Source organism: Cynocephalus volans, chromosome 1 (assembly GCF_027409185.1).
Source record: "Cynocephalus volans isolate mCynVol1 chromosome 1, mCynVol1.pri, whole genome shotgun sequence".
NCBI lineage: Eukaryota > Metazoa > Chordata > Mammalia > Dermoptera > Cynocephalidae > Cynocephalus > Cynocephalus volans.
In genome coordinates, this window is record NC_084460.1 from 256,071,417 (window position 1) to 256,095,067 (window position 23,651).

The following is a 23,651-nucleotide window of genomic DNA, read 5'->3' on the forward strand; positions in this document are numbered from 1 at the left end:
GAACAATCTTTAAAAAAAATTTTTTTTACTTTTAAATTATGGTAAAATACATATAGCTAAGCAATCTTCTTGAAATGGAGTTTTGATACTGATACTAAACAGAATTTCCTTAGCATGGCTAATGAAATTTAACATCAGGTCAGAGTCATGGTTTCACAAAATAAGTAGGATTTCTATAAAAGAATGCCTGTACTTAAACCTATTAAAATCTATCAACTGACATGAGTGGTATAACTATGAGGTCTGGTTCCAAGTAGTCTACATGTTAACACTCACTGTTAATACCTTGAGATACTTAATGATAAATATTAAAATGCATGAGACTTCTAAAACCTGAAATGTATACTTTTAAAGTATTTTATTTAAAAATAAAACCTGAAGCTGGCCAGTTAGCTCACTTGGGAGAGCATGGTGCTGGTAACACCAAGGTCATGTTTTTGGATGCCTGTACCAGTCAGCCACATGCAAAAAATAAATAAAAATAAAATCTGAAATTACTGCCTAGCAAGTTACACATGTATGACTAAAAAATATGGCCACCAGTTTTGATCATTTTCCATATTTACAGAGTGTCTTTGATTTGCAGCAGGAAGGCTTAAGTCTTTGCTTAAAGACCACTGTTTCGAACAGGTACAAATTTTGGTGTATGTCTGCTTCTGTTACTTTACAGCAGCAGATAAATATGATGAAAAAGCAAGCTGGGCTTCACTGAGTCCTTCAGAGCCCTCCTTTTTTTCCGTTCACTTCACTCAATTGCCTCCATGCAGTCTGAGGGCCTTATAATCCATTCTCTCTTGGCTGCAGTAAGCAATGAACACATATATTAATTAGCAGTTGTTTTCCCCAACATTCCTTAACACAACAACGATAGTGATGATGGTAGCTATATGTATATAGGGCTTTCTGTGTGCCAAGTCCAAAGCCTGTGTTCTTAACCACTGCAAAATAAGAGACCTCTTTAATCTTCAAATTCAATTCTAAATTATCCCAATTGCTCTCAGTCACAACTTTCCAGTGGATGGATTAAAATATAGGAAATGCAGGGGGAAATAGTACATTTTATACTAGAAAGGGATAAATAATTCAAATGATAAAAAATTGTGTCATTTATTCAGCACTTTTAAGGATAAGAATATTAATGGAACTATTAAGCCTCTGTAGACGTAAAAAAAAAGCCTTTAGAGAGCAACATTTGAGCTTTAAAACTTGTTAAAGGTAGGCTCAAGCCCATTTTAAGGCTATTTTCAGGTTGAGGATCAGGGTTTCTTTGCATTAGATAACAGACACTTCCTCAGTATCTTGGTCTAGCCAGACCATCCTACCACTGCTAAAACTTAGTGTTTCTCCTAATGTACAACTCCACCCCCGCCCCCCAAGTTATTTTTATTACCCCATATTTTTCTTTTTCTTTTTAAAAATTATGTATGAGAAAGGCTTCAAGATTTAGAGGGTTTTAACAATGTGCCTGCCTCTTAGCTGTACTATAACTTTAACATATGTTTGCCAGTCTATTCAATGTCCACCAATATGTTCAGTATGGTCAATGTTTCTTCCCTTACTTTTACTTTTCTTCTTTCTATTTCTTCCTTACCTTCCTTTCTCTTCCCTTCCTTATGGCTAAGTACTGAAAGGCATAAAGATATGGAAGTCTTCTAGAATTTGCTCATTTTCTTTATCTGTAATTTCCCTTATTCATATCATGAACTCAATTTTGACATATGTGATTGTAGCACTTGGAACAACTTGTAAACTTTGAAATTTTAGCAACTTATAGATGTCCCTTTTTTACAATATTTGTGAGAGTAGGAAGAAAAAATAGTTTATATGTACTCTGAGTATAATAGCCACAATAAATATTACATGTCTTCTCTGTGAATTAGATTCAGACATAGAATGCAAATCCAAATGTAAAATGTGAATTCACAAACTAATAGTTTCTTTTAAATGATATTTACTAACCAATTCTTCAATACCTATACAGCAATTTAACATCAAAGAATGCAAAGCTTTATAAATATTGAGTATTTCCATGCCTTCTCACATACAAGTACATTTTTTATTTCTAGGATAAAATGGATGATTATAAAGTAATACTCTATGACCACAATTCTAAAAAAAGAATTACTTATGGAACTTACTTTAGATTTTTATCCTTAACCTCTGGTTTCTCAATAAAGCAAGTCACTGATTAGAAAGTTAACAACTTGGGCCGAGCCCGTGGCGCACTCGGGAGAGTGCGGCACTGGGAGCACAGCGATGCTCCCTCCACGGGTTCGGATCCTATATGGGAATGGCTAGTGCACTCACTAGCTGAGTGCTGGTCACGAAAAAGACCAAAAAAAAAAAAAAAAAAGAAAGTTAACAACTTTGTTCAATATGGATGTAATATAAACCTTTACTGGTAAAGTCTCTCAAAGGACATTAAACAGTCAGTAGCATCACTCTATTTAAAGCACACAGGGCTGGCCTGTTACCTCAGTTGGTTAGAGTGCAATGTTGCTAACACCAAACATTAACTTTACATAATTCTTTTAGGGTATAATAATCTTTATATATATTATGTAACTTATTAAATATGTAACTATCATCCATTTTCTTTGACTTTGTTATGGTAGATTAAATTAATTTTAAAAAATTATCCAAAAACAAACCATAAAAAACCCTTTTTATCTCATTTATTTTTGTCTGATAAAATACAATTTCTAAAATAATTGAATGTATGTGGTCAACTAAAGAATACAATGCATACTTGAGGGATTACTTGCATGTCAAGATTTTTTTTTGGCAACTAGCCAGTGAGGAATCCGAACCCTTGACCTGTTGTCAAAATTTTTAAATCTCAAATTAGATAGACAAAACATATAGATATCCCATTTACTCCACAGAGGATACCTACTAACATATATCTTTATAATTAATAGCATATATTCTGTTAGAGAAAGTCGGCTTTTGTTTTGATTTGGAATTCTTTGATTTGACATGACTTTGACCTGGCTACCTTTCTAAAATTGCTCTCTCATTCCAGAAGTTGGGATCATGTATCAGTAGGAATCAAAAAATAGCTTCTACTATTCCAATGTGAGAAAAGGAGGAAAGATCTGGGCTTGTATGATATGAAGCCAGGATTTAGCAGAATCACTATATTTCTTCCGAGGTTTTTCTTTCTACCTGCCAACATCAGTACATTCTTTCCTCACAAAATGTTTTACTTTGGTTTCTAATAATGAAATAAAAAAAAACAACTATGCTCCCTGAGAGACTACAACATTTTATAGTCACTCAGAAGAGCAGGTTAAACATCAAGCATAAGAAAAAGAGTAACAAAAAAAAGTCACGGTGAATAATTAATATCATATATCTTCTACAATTTGATACACAAAAAGTCAAAACTTAATTTTAATGTTGAAGTACTACCTTGAGGGATTTTTTTGAAAAGCAAAAATCAAATCTTCGTTTTTAACCATGGTACTCTTATGGCAGCTTCTCCAACTTCTTTTGATATATCTACTCCAAGAGGACATCTGCATCACAGTCAGATAAATCATATTATTTCAAATATTTGCTTCATGATCTATTACTAGTTCTGCATACTATTTGCCTACAATTCTGACAAACAGTATAAGTATCTAAAGTATAATTCATTATATATGGCAACTGTTCTTCAATACATGCAAATATAGTGGAACCTCAAGCCAGGATGATGAAGTCCAGTCTCATTAATGAGAAATGTAAATTTTGAGAAGTTTTTCAAAGAAATACTTCTATTGCTCTCAAATACTGTAAATAAGTTAAAAAACTTAAAATATAAAAATAATAAACAATGCCTTATAATTCCCTACAAAGCTAAAAAGGTAAGAACATTTTATCATGCAGCTAAAGTCAAACCTGTGTCCATTTATGTTTCAGAAATTCCCTAGGTTTCTATAGATTCTTCTCTGAGGTTTCAAAAGCTGGCTTGCCCCTTTTCTACCTTCCTTTGCCGCTGCTAGCTGGAGAGGTCTTAGCTCCTATCCTTTTCTGTGCCTCCTCTGTAGATAAAGTTAGCCTCCGATTTTGCTTTTCTATGAATTACCCATGGTGAAAGCTTTGACTGCATCCCAAACTGGAAAAAGCCATCATCTCCACCCACACACTGCCATGAGAAGGCGCAACTGGATCAAACAGTGTCTTCTATCTAAGGCTAGGCTATCAACATAAGGGATTCCTTCTGATACTACTACCTCAGCTCTGTTCATTCATGGTTAGCCTTAAGAATCTATAGTTCAAGTAGCACAGTCCTTTAGTTATAGACTATGTTGCTGATAAGTTTTGAAACATCAGATGAAACAATGTTGAAAATAGAATTATGTTAGATTATGAAACATAATTTTCTTTTACTATGCCAAAATTAACTTGGACCAGAACCTGACAGTAAACTGAAAAACTGTGCTATTCCTTGAAACTTTGACTTGGGAGAGGAAATAAGACTTGTAAGAAACAGCTGTCTACGAGCCCGTGGCGCACTTGGTAGAGTGCTGCGCTGGCAGCGCGGCGACGCTCCCGCCGCGGGTTCGGATCCTATATAGGACTGACCGGTGCACTCACTGGCTGAGTGCCGGTCACGAAAAAACGACAAAAAAAAAAAAAAAAAAAAAAAGAAACAGCTGTCTTATGGCCAATTCTCAGCTGCCTGGGTAGGAGCATAACTTTACACCTGAATGCTTTCTGAACATTTTCTTTAAATTTCCCAGCATACCAGTTGGTCCTGAGCTCTTTTTGACATTGCAAAAGTCCAGGCCATGGACATAGTTTCCATTCTATCCTGAAATGAGGGAACTCATCACCCCTACCCATGGCCTCTTTCTAACTCAACTATGATTTGTCAAAATTTAAAAATTTAATACTGAAGCAAAAATATTTCTCATAAGGTGTCAACCTCGATTAGGTTCATGAAAGAAATGAATGTAACTTTTCTTAAAATACCAGAATGTCATTGAAAACATCATACATAAAAGCAAAATCCAAGCTTTGATTTTTATAATGTAACTTGCATAATGATTATGAAAGGTACCACCTACTTTGGTTCATAGCGGATGCCTTCTGTGTTGTGTAAAACGCCCAACCCAGCACGTAATCTTTCAATACCATTCCTAAATAAGAATCATTAAAATAAAATCAATAGCCCCAAGATTTAAATTAAGAAGACTTAGTATGATGAAATGGCAACTAACATTTACATGACTATTAGCGAAGCACATATGTCCTGTGGCTTACCATGCGATCATAATACCATTATCAGTGCACAGTCTGGGAGGAGGACACAACAAAGTGCATTGTGTTGCATTTGTTACAATTTCCAGAGCTCTTCGGATATAGAAATTACTTGCAACACCTCCAGATACAACCTGAGGGAATTGAGGAGACCAAATTTAACAACTACCACATATAGCTATGAACCAAGCCATTAGCTAAACCTGGGCAAAATATCAGCATTATGCAATTTTAAAAAATCACATTTTGATTGGTGGGTAACAGGTAACTGATATATCTGTATAATAAAATTTGGAGAAGAAAAAAACACCAATAATTTTAATATGAGCATATTTTCTTCCATCCTGTTTTTTAAGTGTTTCTTTAATGTAACTGCAATCATAGTATACCAATATTTTAGACCCTGCATTTTTTACTTATAAGTATTTTTTTCATTTCACTACATAACTCTTAAAAAAACTGTTACCTTTGATATTCATATAATATTCCATTTTGTGACTACCACAATTTAAACATTTTACTACTTTAGTTTATAATTTTCAAAAGAATAACGTTTAAGATAGCTAAACAGGAAGTTTATCAAGGCTTTTAAGTACATTTAAAGGGATTTCATCAAAGGATGAAGGAAACCAACATATTTTTCTAAAAATAGTGACAGCAGTTACTGAATTTGGTTTCTTTACTGTAAGCCCTCTTTTAAATTCGATGAAAAGGTACAGTCTTAGACTTTTTTGCCACACCAGCTGTACAGATGTCCTATAAAGCTGCCCTACCTGTACAAGAAATGGCTATTAGTCTTTCCTATCCCCCATAATTTCACACTGTCAGGGCTGGCATATGGCATAAACCTGTTCATCCTAACACAAGGTCAATTAAGGTCTTGAAAAAAAGGTAACATATTGTAAAGTGTTGTTATTACTATAAAATGAAATGACAAAACTTACCAGTACTGCATTACTTTGAGATAACAAGTCTCTCTGCCTGCAAAACAGAATAGCACGATGTGTTCTTTCTGCAATGTGACATGCTGTTGTGTGCTGTACTGCAGCAGCAATGTCTGCAGCTGAAGACAGGATTTGTCCCTTCTCAATACCTGCAGAAATGAGTAGGTATTTTTAGGTACATTCCAAGAATATCTGTCCAACTTTAGTGTCTTGCTGTTTTCTATGGCTTATAACAGAATACTTGAAACTGGGTAATTTATAAAGAAATGTATTTCTTACAGTTCTGGAGGCTGGGAAGTCCAAGGTCAAGGGGCTGTATCTGGTGAGGGCCTTCTACTGGTGGTAACTGTCTGCAGAGTTCTGAGGCAGCACTAGGTGAAGGGGCTAGGTGTGCTAGCTCAGGTCTGTCCTCCTCTTCATATAAAGCCACCAGTCCCACTCCCATGGTAACCCACCACCAGTCCCACTCCCATGGTAACCCATAAATCCTTTAACGCATGGATGGACTAATCCACTCATGATAGCTCTGCCCAATCACCTGTTAAAGGCTCCACCTTTCAAATACCATAGTTGGTTTTCTCACCCTTTTAATACTTTTACAATGGGGATTAAGTTTCAACATGAACTTTGGAGAGGACAAATAATCAAACATAGCATTTACTAACTAGAAATATACCTTCCTCTTTTTCTTTTTGCATTATTATTCTATCAATAATGTGTTGAAGTCCAGAAAATGAAAAATCACAATTTTTAGCATGTTCCATGGGAACTTTGATATCAAAATGAAATCTATTTCCTTTTTTGGCCAAATGTTCTATAGCCTTCCCACCACTCATGGTGGAATACTCTGGATGTTTTACTAAAGAAAGTCTTCTTGCCACCTACCAAAAACAAAAACATATTTTTTAATAAGTCATAAATTTGCACATTTTGGAAAAAAAAAAAAAAACCTGGATGAATAAAACATGCTGTATTTTGACAAATATGGACTATGACTGTGTTCAATTAAGAAGACAACCCAGCTCCTTATGACAACCTGATCAATAGTAGCCAACTGCTGCCTCCAGTCTGTGTTTGCTCTTCTACTGAGATTGTAAAATAGTTTTAAAGTTGACAATGACTGCTTAACAATGAGCTTCAAAGATAAGAACCTGCCCTGTTCCTTCTTCCTGTCATTTTAGCTGTAGGCAGCAGTGTTTTTTTTTTGTATATGGCAGTAGGCTCTGTGGTATTCTGAAACAAAAGCAAAAGAAACCTACTTGTAAGTGGTCTCAGCAACTGTATAATTATAGAACTTTGTGCATTTTTAATGTCCATATATTTATATATCCCCTTATTTTACATTTTTGCAATATGTTTCAGTTTACAAAGCACTTTCTTTCACATACATTATTTGACTAAATAACTGCAAACTATCTGAACCTTTAGGTATTGATGTAAACCTCTTACCATTTTATTAGGAAAGAGAAGAATTACAAAATTACGTACTATTACTCTTCTTTTTTTCTTACCATAAATTTTTTCAGTCTAATAAGATATCATTCAGAGATATTTAGATGAATGGTAGTAGCACAATTATTGCTATTTAATTGAAACAGACATCATAACAAAAAAGAATGCAGAAATTAATTCTTAGATAATTACCTTGTCAAGCATGTCACCTGGTGCTTTGTCCAAAGACTTTCCAAGAAGCAGAAAATCTGAAACTCCTTGAGCTAATGCCAATAGACAGTGACCTCCAGAAATCAAAAGAACTAAAAAAGGAAATTCTACTTTATTGGTCAACCTAATAGTAAGTGCATGAGCTTCCATATGATGAATGGGAATAAATGGCTTTTTTAATTGGTCTACCAGCTGTAAGCTAAATGATAGGCCTACTCCCAAGCTTAAAGCAAGTCCTGGTTTTATTGTAGTTGCAATTGCTGAGAGTTCACTTGGAGAGATTCTATTAACAGAAAGTGCTTCTTGCACTATTCGTTGTATATTTTCTCTGTGAAGCTGTTGAGCTACTGCAGGAATAATCCCACCTGTTCTGAAAAGAAATAAGACAGCTTTTTACAATGTTAAGATTGTAAAAAACAAAGGATGAAAAATGATAATATATGCTATAGCTGAAGGCATGTTTTCAAATTTATCATTATAGGGCTGAAAATATTAGTAAGTCAAGTATTTTCAAATTGTGTGCCTTATAATGTAGCACACTATGATAAGAACTCAATATACAGTGATTAAGGGGATAATATTTCTGACTTTTCAAACCTGTGCACAACAAACTCCTATGGATTTGTTTGTTAATGAAATCACCAAAATAATCGTTCAAAGCATTCTAAATAAGTCTTGAACAATAGAAGGACAGGATAAAATTGTATTTTAGGAAAATTAATCTCCCTGCAGACAGGGAGATTTTAAAAGATATTTTAAGAGAGAAACATGAAGACGGTTTTGTGAAGATGAGTTTATTTTTAAACACACTGCACTTGAGGTCACAGTAAGACAGATAGCTTGCAATCCTGAAATAAAGTTTGGAAATCCAGTGCTTAGACCTGGTAATTTGGATTTTTGGTCCATGTAGGACAGACAATGGATGGTCATTCCAAATGGCAAGCATAAAGAATTAGGAGGCAAATTTCCTAGGGTGTGACTGATTTACAAGTTGAGAAGCATAGCAATAAAATTATAAGGTCGCAAAATGTACCTCTAGTCTCAAAAAATCCATCTTCAAATATTTAATGTTGCAAGTCCTGTTAGCTCTACACACAGAAATGAAAATCCTCAATAGAAGCATTTAATGAATTCATATTTTAATTATTTATTCAATAGTTAAAGTATGTGTTGTTTCAGGCAATGAGGGGGACATAAAAGAAACAATCTTATTTCAACACATCCATATTGTAATTCAATTTTCCTTAATTCCTCAAAGTTACTTTTCCTCTTCTATTCCTCATCTCTGTCAGTGGCATCAATAACCCTGTATTACTTGGGTTCAAGGTTCACCGTTACCTCCTTTCTTTCCCTCACTCTCCACATTTAAGTTTATCACCACTCCCACTGCCACCACCAAGTTCAGAAAGTCGTCATTATCTCAGTCTATTCAACAGTCTTTTAGTTGCACTTCCCTAGTTACATCCTCTTATCGTTGGAGTCCATCCTATATTGTGTTGCTGGAGAATAATCTAAATCACAGTGCTGACCCTGTTACTCTCCTACTCAAAACCTTTACTTTCTTGAAATTTTGGAGACTTTAAATCCAAATCCTCTCCCTCCCACTCATTCTTTCCTTCTCTGTCTTGCATCCCTCCTTCCTTTCTGTGCCTCTTCTGTATATTCTATCTTCAAGGATTATGCTAAGCACTAGGGACAAAGAGATGAGTAAGACCATGGCTTATTATCAAAGAATTAATAATGAGAATATATTCTTGTCTACTATAATTTGTAGATAGTATGGAGCATAGATCAATAAGGAAAAAAGCTAATAAAGTGGCAGGGAGACGAGACCATTTAGCCTCGAGGATATAACCAAGAGTCCAGGCAAGAGACAATAAGGGATTGCATTCAATCAGTGAGAAAGGAGAGAAAAGTTTCAAGAAATATTTGGCAGATAGATTTACCATGACTGGATGACTGATTTGGATATAGTAGTGAGAGAGAAGTCAAAGATGTTCTTCAGGTTTCTGGCTTGGAAAAGGGGACTCTATTCCCAAGTATCCTTTATTATTGAGCTTTCCACGATGTTTTACAATGATCTGTTTACTATTTGCCGCCTTTGCTTATTTATAGTAGTAATAGAAGTACTGTAGTTACTAATAGCTAGCTTGTATTGAGCCCTTGGTATTTATTAAAAACTGTGCCAGATGCTTTAAAAGAATTCACATTTAACCTTCACAATATTATGATCTAGTTGCCATTATTATCCCCATTTGACAGATAAGGAAACTGAAACAAAATTGTGCATAGTCTCAAAGCTAGTAAGTGGCTGAACCAGAATATAAACCTCCACTCTAACCCACTTTATATGGTGAGCTGCTCAGAGGCAAGGATCATTCACCTTATTCATATTTGTACCACAGTGCCCCAAATATTGCTTGGCAACTGCAGGTATTCAATAAATGACAAGCTGAGCTGTGTGGATAGTACCACTAATACATATTAGCCCAGTATTCCCCTCAAGTGACCTGTGCCCTAGCTAAACTGAACAATTGTCCAGTACCTTCTCACCCCTTTGCCTTTGCTGACAGTGCTCACTCAGGCTACAACATTCTTTCCTTCTCTATTTGTTGAAGGCCTAACCATCTTTCAAGGCCACTAAGCACCTGTGATGTGTCAGGCATTGTGCTGGGCACCTGTTTATTCTATATCACTATACCCCGCATATTTTCTTCATAACCTCTTTCACAATTTATACATTTGTTTGCTTATATATAATCTTTCCCCCAATAGACTCTAGGCTCTTCTAAAAATTCTGACAATCTAATAACACAGGTCTTACATTCCTGCATGGCAACAATCAGTGCTAAATAGTGACCTCCTCCAGGCATTTTCCACTTTATATCTAGCCCATTTATTTATGTAACCTGCCTGGTGATCCTCTGCAAATGTTGGGTCATGCTTTCCTAGGACTTCAGTTTCATGAAATACACAAGTAGAGAAAAGGAGAAAAATCATTACTGAGGAAAAATCATTGATAAATATCGGAGATGAAAATGAGCTTAGTTTCTTTTTGGCAACAGGATTAGCTAAGGTTGAGACCTTATTGTCAAGAGCCTTAAAAGCCAGGATGAGGTATTTCTACAGCCAGTTATTAGAAAGCTTTGCACAAAGACATAAGAAATTAGTTCCTAAAATATAACTTTTGTATATGATAAATACAAAAAAAGATTTCATCTTTCTTTTTCCAAAAAAGTGGAAATGACTAAGGTAATGTCTACTCACTTTAAATGAACTTCAGTTTGGGAATGTATTGCTTCTCCCAACACATTTCCAGTTTCATCCACCACAGCAGCTGCTGTATCATCACAACTGGTTTCAATTCCCAATACTAGTTTATGAAGAAACTGTGTTCCAGAATGAAAATTAAAACTTCTTAAATATTCATAAACTTTCCTTTTTGACAGTTTAGAAAAAACTCCTGCTGTCTTATTCAATATTAGCATACTTCCTCTATAAATAATTCCTGAAAAACAATTACAGATGCAAACATTATTTGGAGCTGACATTAGCCAGGTAAGCAAAATTCTGAAAGCTTGGTTTATATTTCAATACATAGTTTGCTAGCATTATAGGAAAGTGTGTAAAAGTTACCAAATTCAAGGCTGTAGCAACCTGTGAATATAGATAACAGTACGAACGAATATAAGGCTCTTCAAGGGGAAAACAGAGCTCAGATTCAAATTTTTTTAGTATTACTATTATTTACATGCTGTTCTTACCAAACTATTTATTATTCTTTATAATATGAAACAATATTTCAGTACATAGTTCCATGGATAGTCCTCTATGAATAGCTATTTATTTTTTACAGCTAAGATTAAAACAAAAATGTCGTGTTTTAAAGAAATCAAAGGCAAATGGAAGAGACAAAAATATATGTATTCCATTTCCTGGAAACACGTTTCAGAATAAAATTAATAATTTGGTTCAAAAATGAGAGTTCACATAAAACACACACACACCAATATTTAATCTTCTAGTTTAGAAACAATATTGTTCTCATAAAGCTCATCTTAACAGAGACACACATCGACTAAAACGTCTGCAACCCGACACCAATTTTATCCTTAATTACAATCTTTGGAATTCACTCTCCACTTTTTGCCACAGGTTTATAACAAGGATCTTCCCAAATCCCTTTTTCCCAAAACATTATTCCATGACTAAAGCAACCTGATATTTCACACTGCTAAGTACCTAATTTCATGCCCCAAATCATCTCTTCTGAAACTTTCTGGATATTTAAGTAGGTCCTTTCCCTACCACACTAATGGATAAAATTATTCCCAAGAACGAATAATACCGGAACTGGGACACAGGGCATGGAGGGATTAGAGATAAGTGACCTATTCGCAGAGGGCAGCTGCGGGGATTGCAGCCCAGACATAAACACCCCAGAGGAATTAGATTTGCAGTAACTAAATCTGGGGAAGGTGGATCGTGCGAAGCACTTCCCTTTCGGGTCAAGAAGGCTCACGAGTGAACACAGGTGACCTAGCAGCGTTAGTCTCTGTGTGCTCTAAGAGGTGAGATGCTCCGACTGGAAAGGCTTTTCCAGTTGCGCGAAAGCATCAGTGAGTTGGGGGTTAGCAATTTCACCCACCTTCCTCGTGAACGACAGTGGCTACCACTCGTCGCCTTTCCCTAGCAAAGACCGTCGACTGCTCTCTTTGGCACAAACAAGCCCGAACCTGGCGTCCCGGAAGTGACGTCATCTACACCGTGACGGCGTCCCTTCGCCAGGGCTGACTGCTATTGCTCTAGAGGGCAGCATTCTCTGTAAAAAAGAAAAGCTTAAAGGCCGAGTCTGCCCAAGGCGCTGTGCGTGCGCTCGCGCATTTCTCCCAGGTTTGTAGGTCATAAGACTTCCACAAGGTCACACACAGTTTGTGACTGATCCAGCGGAGGCCGAATACAGGTTTGTCTGAGTACACAGCATTAAGTTCCAAACACTACGCTAGATTTAAAAAAATGTTTTTTTGCCTAACACCAAGATCAAGAGTTCGGATTCCCATACCAGCTAACCGCCAAAAAATAAAAAATAGAAAAGGCTTGCCTTCGGCTGTATCTTGCTTGCCACTCAGAAAAGGATGGAGTAGATTACTCGTCATTCCATTTTAGCGGGACTATCACTACATCTAGAGGCCTAACATACCTAATACTTCCATCAGAGAAATAGGGTGAAAACTAGGGACACCCCCAAGTACCTGCATGGGGCGGGGGGAAGGAGAGGGAGATCCCAGAGAAGGGAAGTGTTTCCGGTTGGACAGTAAATCGTTACTCCCACTTCATTATCAGTAAACGGCCTGGCTTATTTTGATAATCAAAATATATAGGAGCTGTGGTAAATATTCGCTTACTTTAAAACAATAATATCTTATTTTTGTAATGCATTATATGGTCCTTGCTTACTATGTATGCAACCTTCAGCATAGTATGTACTCATATTCTTGCACCTACCTAAGTCTTTTTTTTTTTTTTTTTTTTTTGCTTTATTGGTTTGTGAACTTGTTACCATTTGTTTTAATAGATTTAACCCAAGTCTTTCTAATCCCCTGCTAGGCTTGAAGGTTTTAGTAAGCAAGGACCTTATAATGCCAAGTTTGGATGAAGCTCTGGGTATAGAGGATGAGTAAATCACTTGAGAAGCTGGAGTACAGTCGAGAGGTAGATACAAATAAGTAAATTCATAATTACCAGAATATTGTTTAGAAGTTTCTTTAATTGTAACGTATTGCCTTGGGTTGAATGCCCCCATAAAACTTAATCCCCACTATAACTGTTGAGGTTGGGAAATCCTGTTATGGTAATTGAAAGGATTAAATGTGATTAGATTCTAGATTATGCCCTAATGAATGGATTAAGAATGGTGGTCATGGGTGTGTTTCTGAGGGCTTGAAAAAGACAGTGAATGAGGTTAGTCTCTCCCTCAATCTGCTCTGCCATTTCACAATGTGATACCCTACTGTCACTGAAGTGACCACCAAGACCCTCACTGGATGTGTTCCCTGGACTTGGGATTTCCCCACCTCCAAAACTGTAGGCAATAAAGTTCGTTTTCTTAAGTACCCAGTTCCAAGTATTTTGTTATAAGCAACAGAAATGGACTGATACACTTATATTTTTCAAAAAAATTCATTTATGTGTAACAATAATTAACAATAAGTGGCACTTACTATGTGCCAGGCACTGTTGTAGATTAATTTATTTAATCCTCACAACAACCACATGAGGTAGTTACTATCTTCATTTTACAGCCAGCTGGGCCACAAAGTTTGGGTAATTTTCAGGTCACACAGCTAGTAAGTGCAGATCTAGAATTAGAAGTCAGGCCATCTGGCTCTGGAGTCTGTTTTCTTAGCTGCCAGAAGATAAAATAAATCATATTTTTCCAAGGGTGCACTGCTGATCGAAAAAGGGAAAAAGAAACATTAAAACCTAAAGATTAAGAAACATTAGTCATCCTGTTTGATTACCTATGATAGGTCTGAGGTTATATCTATTATACATTGGAATCCAGTCTGAACATAAAACCTTTCAAATCTGGTGAAAGGTTATTTTTCTTGCAATTCAAATTATGTTCAGCAGGTTTATCCTAACACTCTCCTGTGCTGTCACGAGTTATCCTTGCTGTGTGTGCTAGTATCATTGGGGGATTCCTCATCTAGGCACTTTTGGCCAGTGCTGATTCTGAATTCTGTGTTGTTAAACAGGAGAACTCTAGGGCACATTAAGAAGGAATTTTATTCTTCCCTTCATTGAGTGTATGTGAAATGGCACTTACACTAGTCCCACATATTTAGCAAGTGAAGGTATACATCTTCTGTGTTTCTTATTGTACCACAGAAAAGGGTTATTCGGGAAAAGATATGCTCTCTGGGACCTGTCTAGACTTTCGTGTAGATCATATCGTATGATTAGAATGCCACTTAGAAGCATTTTCAACAAAATATGGCTTAACCATTGTGACTTCAACTTGACTTGAAAGTTCCAAATGAATATAAATATACTCATTTTGTCTAGGCTATTTGCCTGTCTAGCTTTCCATTTGAAATCTTTAGAGGAAAATTATATATAGAAGAATCTTGTTTTACAATACTCATTCTCTAATTATGTTCTACTAAATTGCATTTTATTGTCATTTATCACATATTTATTGGGTTTTCCTCTGTGCCAGGAACTTTATTACTTGTTAGGGTTAAAGAGATAAGATCCAATCCCTGTCCTGAAGGATCTCAGAGTCTAGTGGGAGAAGACAATAGGCAATACATAATTATGGAACTGTGAATGGAAAGTGTGCATTGAGAGAGCTGAGTTGTTTGGGGAAGGCTGTGTGCCTTGCCACAGAGGTATCCATGGCAGGCCCATCGTGTGATTAATTAGTTTCAACACCTGATTCTTTTATGGGCTTGAAATAGGTTTATCAGGTATAGAAGTGACTTTACTCTGGGGTACTGAGTCACACACCACAAACTGCTAAGAAACTGCTGTGTAAAAACCATTAATACTAATATATTAATTTATGAGAAACGTAGTGATGTGGGGGCTAGGATACTTGAGTTTGCTGCTCATCATCTTTGTGTTGACCAAATTAACAATGAGGGCCAAATCCAATTTATATTCAGAAGATTGCTTGGTAAATATGGAATGGAAGCAATAGAAATAGGTTTGGTGCTTTTCATGGCTGTTTCAAGCCTGATGCATCCCTTTGTACTTGAGTCACATACCTGTCTCATATTCTTCGTGGGTTGGACTATGCTAAAAATGCACTGCCATTTTTTGTCTTTCTCCTTTTTCTTTGCTGACCAGTATCTCTTTTGATGTGGACCATTCTTTGATTAGTGATAATACTGTCCATGAAGTCTCATCTTTGGAAATTTTTTTTTTTTTTTTGGCTGAGCCATTATGCTTATTTTACAAATTAACTTTCAGATGGTCTTTTTTTTTATTGTGGTAAAACATATGAGCATACTTCAAAAAGTCCGTGGAAAGGTTAATACTATCATTTTAATTCTATTTCTCCATGGGTTTTTTGAAGTATCCTCCTGTGTGTGGTTTAGCAGGAAGGGCGAATGTCTTTTTTGTTCCCATATACTCCCTATGACTGTTTAGTACCATGACAGAAGCAGAGTTTGATGAGAATTCATAGTAGGGACAGATGTTTCAAAGGATCATTGTCTTTTCCTGGGCAGTAGCCAATAAATCATCTGGCTTCTCTGTTCCCATTTTAAAAATTATAAAATGAATAATGCATGTTTATCTTGATAATATGGTCAACATAAATATAGAATATCTGAAAAATCTGGAAGTGTTTCAAAATAGGATTGTCAATAAAAATTTGTAATTGCATAATTGAAAAGTCATTAGAAAATTTATGCTATAAAATTCCTTTCATATTTTGTATTTTAAAAGTAGAGTTTATTTGATAGTGTTAATGTGGTTTACTTCTTTACTATAGTTCTTGTATTTGAGATTATTTTTTTCAACAGTATATGCAATCAGAGTGAACGGACACAGTGATAAACTTGGCTTATCTGCTAAACTTAAAATTATATAGAACTTTAGAGTCATAGGTGAGTTGCTTCCATAATCATTGTTTATCAAGGGCTTGAATAATGAGTCAAGAAATAGAATAAATTACATACTGTGCTGAGCATATAATCCAAATATATTTTTATTCAACTATTTTTCTAATTAGGCAATATTTTAGATTTAGATTCATTCATGTGTAGCTGAATTAAAAATTTTAAACTCCATAACAAACTACCTGCTGAATCATTTTTAACTGGAACTAAAATTAGGGAATACAATAAAAACCTGAGATATCTCATTATTATTCTTTTTGACACCAGGCAAAATGAAGAAGAGTTTCTCTCTGTTATTCTCCTACATATCTTACCCTTCCATGCCCAGCACTGGTAGGTATTTTACCTAGAACTGTCTTCCCAGTACTGAACCTGTTCACATTTCCCACGTCAATGTGTATTATCCATATTGTTTTGGAAATTATTCTTTTCTATTTATCCTGTTAGAAAGTCTATTAAATTGCATAGGTCTATACTGGATCGCTGTATTTGTCTTCTTCATAACTAGCCTGAGGGTATTTTGGGGCCATATTTACTCGTGACATATAGTAAAATAGGAGACAATATAGGAGGAATATATTGCATGATAATCAGCATTCAACTTTAGCTAGACATGATGAATCAACAGGCTAAAATCCAACAAGATATGGTTCTACAAGAAAAATAAATCTTAGATTTTTGGTTTAATAAATCCATTTAATAAGTATACAATGAGGAAAGCCATCATTTAACAGTGCTACCTGTTGAAGACTTGAGGTTTTAATGACCATAAAATGAATTAGTGATATGTGGCTATCAAAATAGCTAAAGTGACATCAGACTGTATTAAAAATTTTAAAAAGCATCTAGAACAAAGTAGGGAAGTGATACTGCTCTGGTTAATCACATCTTATCACCTCTTGTGTTTGCTCTCATGCTATAATAAACTGTAACCTAGAGCAGAATTACCAGGAGAGTGGAAGAAATTTAAAACAGTAACATATGGAAAATGGTGAGGTCTAGTAATGTTTACTGAATGCTATTAATACAATTTAAAAGTTATCTTTAAATAGTTGAAGGGTTATGTAGAATAAGGATTAGATTTTGGCTGAATGTAAAACAAGTTATAAATTCTTTACAAAGTGGAATATGCTGTCTTACAAGTGGTAAATCCTCCTCTATTAGGGTTAAAAGAGAACTGAATGGAGGGGTGGTGGTTAATGAAGATTTAAGCTAAAGTAGGGGGCTGAATTACATGGTCTCTAAGGGCTTTTCCAACTCCTAGCATCATATTGCTTTATAAAGCTAATTCACACAGATATTAGTTAAGAAGATGTTATGCCCCTTAAGATCTTTATGGTTTAAGACAATAATATCATAAATCTAAAAAAAGGGGGGAGGGCAAGTCAAAAGGACCCAGGAGCCTACATGGAAAAGCTCCCAGTGGTCAAAGATGGAGGACAATTTGAGTAACAAATTAAATAATAATAATGAATTATAACCCAAAGAATAAAATACCCATGAGTCCACAATATAAATGATAGAATAAATAAATATATGGGGGAGAAAGGACAAATTTTCCTTACAGAACTTCAATATATAAATGTAGAAAGAATGAGGGAAATGGAAACTCATCATGAGAACTCCACAGTACTAATTGCTGCAGGAAAGATCCACTGATGAATGCTAAAATTAGGGCATTTCTGAGCTCATGCCTACTTAGAAATTGCTGTTATGTCTCCTGACTTGAAGCTAGGAGCAATTATAGCTTGGCAACTGATTTTGTTCCAAATAATTGTCATTATATATATATTATTTTTTTTAAAAAAAATCTTTCCTTTTTTACATTGAACTACAAATTTGTGAAATTAGCAAGTTTCCATGTTTAGCACAACCATTCACCTAGGTAGTAAGGCCAAAAAATTAAGAGCCATTTTAATTCCATCCTCCCATCCCACATACATCAGTGTCTTGTAAGCTGTACTGGCAAAGTATATCTGAAATCTGACCACTCCTCACCACTTCACCCACTACTTCCCTAGTCTGAGCTACTTCTTGCCTGTAGTAGCTTCCCAACTATTCTTCCTCCTTTCTATTCCCTTACAGTTTATTCTCAACATTAGTCAGTGACCCTTAAAAAAATTAGAGCCCTTTAATCTCCTGAATAAAACTTTCAAAGCCTTTGTCACGCTCAGAATATGCTCATTATCTTGATCTATAAAGCCCTGTGTGATCTAGCCCCTACCTACTTCTTGGACCTCATTTGCTACCATTCTCTTCTTCCTTGCTTACTCCTGTCCAGCACCAGTGACTGTCTTTGTTCTTCCTCAGACATGACTCATTCCTGCCCCAGTGACTTAACCTGTCATTACCCCTACTTGGAATGCTCTTTCCTTAGCTCTTTGTACTCTTTGTTCCTTCACACCAGCAGCAAGGTCTGTGTTCATATGTCACCTCAGAATGGATCTTTAGGGAGGAACTTTCTGATGCAGGCTCTTCTACCTGTCACCTGCTTACTTTTTTTTTTTCCATAGCATTTATCACTACATGAAATAGCATATACTCATATTTGCTTTTAATTCATTTATTTGTTTATTATCTGTCCTCCAACTAGAATGTAAGCACGTAAGGGAAGGGAGTTGGTTTATTTTGTATACAAACTATCCGCCAATACCTAAAATAATACCTGCAACAGAGTGGGCCCTCAAATATCTATTGAGTAAATATTTTAAAACATTGAAAGGGGAAAGCAGGGAAAATAGGGGAAGGCGGCCTGTATCAGAGGCATACTTTTATCTCTGAAGTATGTACAAAGAATGTAAGCCTTTGAGGTAATTAAACTTTAAAATGAAGAAAAACAAAGGAATATTTTTAGATATCTTAACTTCACAAATTTAGCTACTTTAAAATAAACTTGAAAAACATCAGTGTAATTTTGATGACTCAATTTGTAGAGCTTTTGAAATAATCCTACACCAAGGAAAAAATTTTATTCAGGTATGGATTACTGATTATTTAAAAAGACATGGGAAAAGACAGACATACAAAGGCAGTATCATACAACTGATTTCTAAACTCAATACTTTTGAAATACAAAACAATGATCATTACCTCCAGAAGTCAGCTTATTGACACAAATTGATTTTTATTTTGGTCTATAAGTCTTTTTACTCAATTTTGTTTATAAATGTTCCTGAATTTTTCAGTTTCATCCCATATCAGAACTTTGTGCGGTTTTTTTTGAGATGTTTACTTCTCAAAGTAGTATATAGTTATTTCTTGCAATTAATGTTAGCAACTATAGGAAGCTTCCCTAAGTCACAAGAACTCAATAGGATTGCTCTCTGAAAATAGTTACCATTTTGGTTTATCTACACTAAGACTCACGTATCTAAAGGCAAATAGGGCTGGCTGGTTAGCTCAGTTGGTTAGAGCGCAGTGTTATAACACCCAAGGTCAAAGGTTCAGATCCCTGTACCGCCAACCGCCACCCCCCCCCAATAAATGGGGGGCAAAATATAAGTGGGAAAAATATGGGGGTGAAAGCAGGATTAAGAAAAGACTATGTTGTCTTTTACTGCAGACCTGCTAAAAAAAACTCAGTTACTTACTATGGAACTATTGCTAGAAAGCAGTTTCTGCCAGACCACAGGTTGGCTATAAAGTTGTCCATTTTATATTTCCTTTTCCAAAGAATGACATTTAACTGATTAAACTGCCCAACCAAATAAGCAGACACCTTTAAATTACCATATACTTTAGCTGCTTGAAATAAATTATTTTCTTAATTGGTTTAGCAGCCTTGTGTCTGGGAAAGCAGTTTTAACCCACTTTGTTCCAAAATTAAAATGGTGACTTAGAGACTGCTTGTAAGGTACCTGGCTATCTTCTAACTCCAATGAGTCATGTACCTTCATGACCTCTGTAATGTAATAAATGTAAAAATAACATCATCTATCAACACACAATATTGAGCCAGCAAAACCAAAAAAGAACACTCATAAGTAGGAATTGGCTTGTAAAAAACAAAAGGGCGTATATTCTCTTATTTAAAACAAGAGGAATATGTATGGTAATAAAAACAATCTATAATAAACTTGTAAAGAGAAATTCTGGTTTACCTTTAAGTGTGCTTAAACTGCCCATGACTGAATGATTGGAAATTTTCTTTTCCTAACATAATGCCCATTCATTATAAGTAAAGCTGGTCCAAGTTTCTCACACATCTGTTATTTTCTTGAATTTATCTACTACACCCTCACTGTGTTGCCATTTAACTTATAAGCTGGGCCTTCCCAGACTGCCTATAAAGCCTCTCTTCAGAAATATACCAGATGCATTAAACAGAAGCATCTTTTAGTAGAAATCTGCACTTCAAAAGCACATATGAAGAACCAGCAATTGGCCCTCCAATGTAAATACCTCTCTTTTCACATTATTACAGAAACAGTGCAGTTTACTAACCACTCCTTTCTTCCTTATAGGAAACTTAGTAGCTGTAAAAATTTTTGTTCACTTTCAAAACATTCAATACTTATTAATTCCAAAGATCCGAACACCATGCAGTTGTGGCATTTTAGGAATTAGCACACTCAGGAGAGAAGTTGTGTTTAGGATGAAGTGAGTTGGATCATACTTCGTATAGAAACTTGCCAGAAAATATCTGCAGAGATAAAAGTTAAAAATACATATAACATCCAAAAATGAAATTACTAAGAATTTTTAAAAATTAAAAGGTAGAAAAAAGGTCAGTGAAACATAAATACTTCAATGTACAAACTATTTTTGAGCACTAAAATAAGAGGAAACATTTTAGTCTGGGCCCAAATTTATTTGATTTGGAATTTAAAAATCTGTTTAATGGAGGTAAACATTTTGCATTTCTGCAGTTATGTTAAATGCTTTTAATAGAACACATTGCTACTTAGCATGCTTTAAAGCAGAATGGCTTTAAACTAGGGGTCATATGCCCTCTGAAATTTCAGGTGTAGTTTTGTATTTATGTGTATGTTTCTGAAGAGAAGATCTGGATCCATAGCATCCATTATATTCTCAAAGGGTTTTGTGACCCACAAAAAGGTTGGGAACCACTACAGTAAAGCTTTGAAAAATGGGGTCTTAGGGCATTAGTACAATTCAATATCTCTGAAAGAAACAAATACTTGGTTGCCTTTCTGACGTTCTCATTTTCATACTGTAGTTGGACAGGTCTATAACCAGTTTAACTGGTAACTTGAAAGACTCTTGTAAAATTCCAGCTGTTTTGCTATAACTGAATGCATGTACATATGCAGACATCCAACATCTAAGAATTTGTTTTAACCAGCCTAAACCACCTTTAAACCACAAATCACTGAGTCCAGAATGTCTAGTTTTACTCAACTGTATATCAGAATGTGGATGTATCATCTGGCTACTAAAAGAGTATTGTAATATAGATAAGATGTAAGAATAAAACATCATACCTTACTTGATCACAACTACGAAGTTAGTTTCTATGTAGGTGTTTGTCTAATTACTTTTAGGGCATACAAGGAAAGTATTCTAATAGCCTTTCTTTTAACTACTATCATTAGTTTATCATAAGGGGAGATAAACATCTCGTATAATATGGTTAGAAAAGAAGAGCTACTTCCAAGTATGACTAAAAACATCACAGAGAACCATATACATCATTTTCAGAACAATCTAAACTGAGAAATTCTACAGTCTTCAATCTATTTCACAAACTATAGTCAGAAAATCCTTTCTTGAGAGTAACCAGTATTCCTCAATCTTTACTTTAAATTCTTTCTTCCTGCTTGCACATATTTGAAGACTGTTTTTATAACTCCTTCACTGAACAAGATAGGGTATCACTTGCATTTAGTTAGCTCATTTGATTTCCCATCATCATTACAGGTTTAATCTATAATCTGATAGGCTGGAAATAATAAATCTTAGAATGGCTTCTCCTTACCATACTGTAGCACATGTTTTTGTTTTTGTCTTTCAACGAAAACTAATCGTGTGTGTAGATTATACAAAAATTACTTCACTCTTTCAAAAGCCTAGACGTTTCTCTGAGGGTATGCAAAAGCCAGGTGGGAATCAGTGTGATGGTGTTTTATTTGCCAACAGTTATAGCAGAAAGAGACCTGTATAAGAAGATAGAAGTTTAGGGTTTAATCTGGATTCCCGACTCCAACTAGCTGCAAGATCTTGAGCAAGGTATTGCATTTGAGTCTGATTCTTTATCTAAAAATCTGGGACAGCACTGCATGTTGCACCTACCTGAGAAATGATGGTCAAATAAGGAAATCTGAAAGCACTTTGAAAAGTATCAATGCTATATAGATGAATTTAATGCTGTTTCTTCAGTTATGTAATAAATAGAGACAGAATATTTCAAATCATACCTGTGGGTCAAAAATGTACTTTGAGAAATATGGACATTATACACACAGGTACATCTTAGTTGACCTCTTTTGATGATAGCTCTTTTGGAAAATTCAGTATATATCAGGCTATTTACATGTATTATAATGTAATCCTCAACGTTTTACAGATGAGAAAACTGAGGCTTTCAAGAAAATGGCCAAAAGTCCTATAGCTTGAAAATAGTAGATCCAAAAATCCAAACTTAGGGCTGTCTGAATAACCATTCTTCTTGTTACTGCACTTATTTTTGTTAGACCATACATATATTTTTCTTTTGAGGTTAATTTTATATGGAACTAAATCAATTCAAAAATTTCTCAAGGTCTGTAAGGAAAAAGAAACCTATCACTTTCTGATCAGTTTATTCTTTTCACTTGAAAATGCCTTCCCTTACTTAACATCTAATCCAAAACCTACTCCCTCCCTTTAGTCCCACCTTAAGGAATTTCAACATCTTTCTTCAAGAAGTCTTCCTGCTACTCTAGACCACACTGATTCTATCATGGATATGTGAATATTATTACATATGAGCTATATGGTACAGAGTGATGATTAAGATGTATGTGAAACACATCTATTATGTGCAAGCCACTGTACTGTGTATAGGACTTAAAGCAATCTAGGCACTTATAAATTCTTTGTGGAAATTAAATAAAACACATATACAATTTTTGTTTGTCAATTAAACCCCAATAAAGCTGGGAAAAAAAGGTAAGAAGACATTTCAGGTAGGAAAAATGATTTGAACGAAGGCATAGAAATAGAA

General features: G+C 35.2%; 2 protein-coding genes across 5 annotated transcripts in view; both read right to left on the reverse strand.

The window, feature by feature from the left end:
* Positions 1–23,651, reverse strand: part of OSGEPL1 (O-sialoglycoprotein endopeptidase like 1) — a 24,796-nt gene continuing 1,145 nt past the window's right edge. The window contains exons 2-10 of one of the 4 annotated variants that reach the window (XM_063088525.1): positions 12,505–12,678; positions 11,124–11,364; positions 7,839–8,226; positions 6,871–7,075; positions 6,195–6,343; positions 5,254–5,384; positions 5,058–5,129; positions 3,415–3,521; positions 3–798 (exon numbers count right to left, since the gene is read on the reverse strand). In XM_063088525.1, coding sequence (XP_062944595.1) covers positions 3,443–3,521; positions 5,058–5,129; positions 5,254–5,384; positions 6,195–6,343; positions 6,871–7,075; positions 7,839–8,226; positions 11,124–11,364; positions 12,505–12,616 — 1,377 coding nt within the window. In that variant the 5' untranslated portion in view covers positions 12,617–12,678 and the 3' untranslated portion in view covers positions 3–798; positions 3,415–3,442. Of the gene's footprint in view, positions 799–3,414; positions 3,522–5,057; positions 5,130–5,253; positions 5,385–6,194; positions 6,344–6,870; positions 7,076–7,838; positions 8,227–11,123; positions 11,365–12,504; positions 12,679–23,651 lie in introns of those variants that run through there. The other 3 variants (XM_063088539.1, XM_063088528.1, XM_063088535.1) reach the window with 3 other exon arrangements.
* The window catches only part of ORMDL1 (ORMDL sphingolipid biosynthesis regulator 1), a 12,328-nt gene continuing 8,155 nt past the window's right edge, over positions 19,479–23,651 (reverse strand). The window contains exon 4 of the mRNA XM_063088544.1: positions 19,479–21,128. Within this exon, the coding sequence (XP_062944614.1) occupies positions 20,993–21,128 (136 nt within the window). The 3' untranslated portion in view covers positions 19,479–20,992. The remainder of the gene's footprint in view (positions 21,129–23,651) is intronic.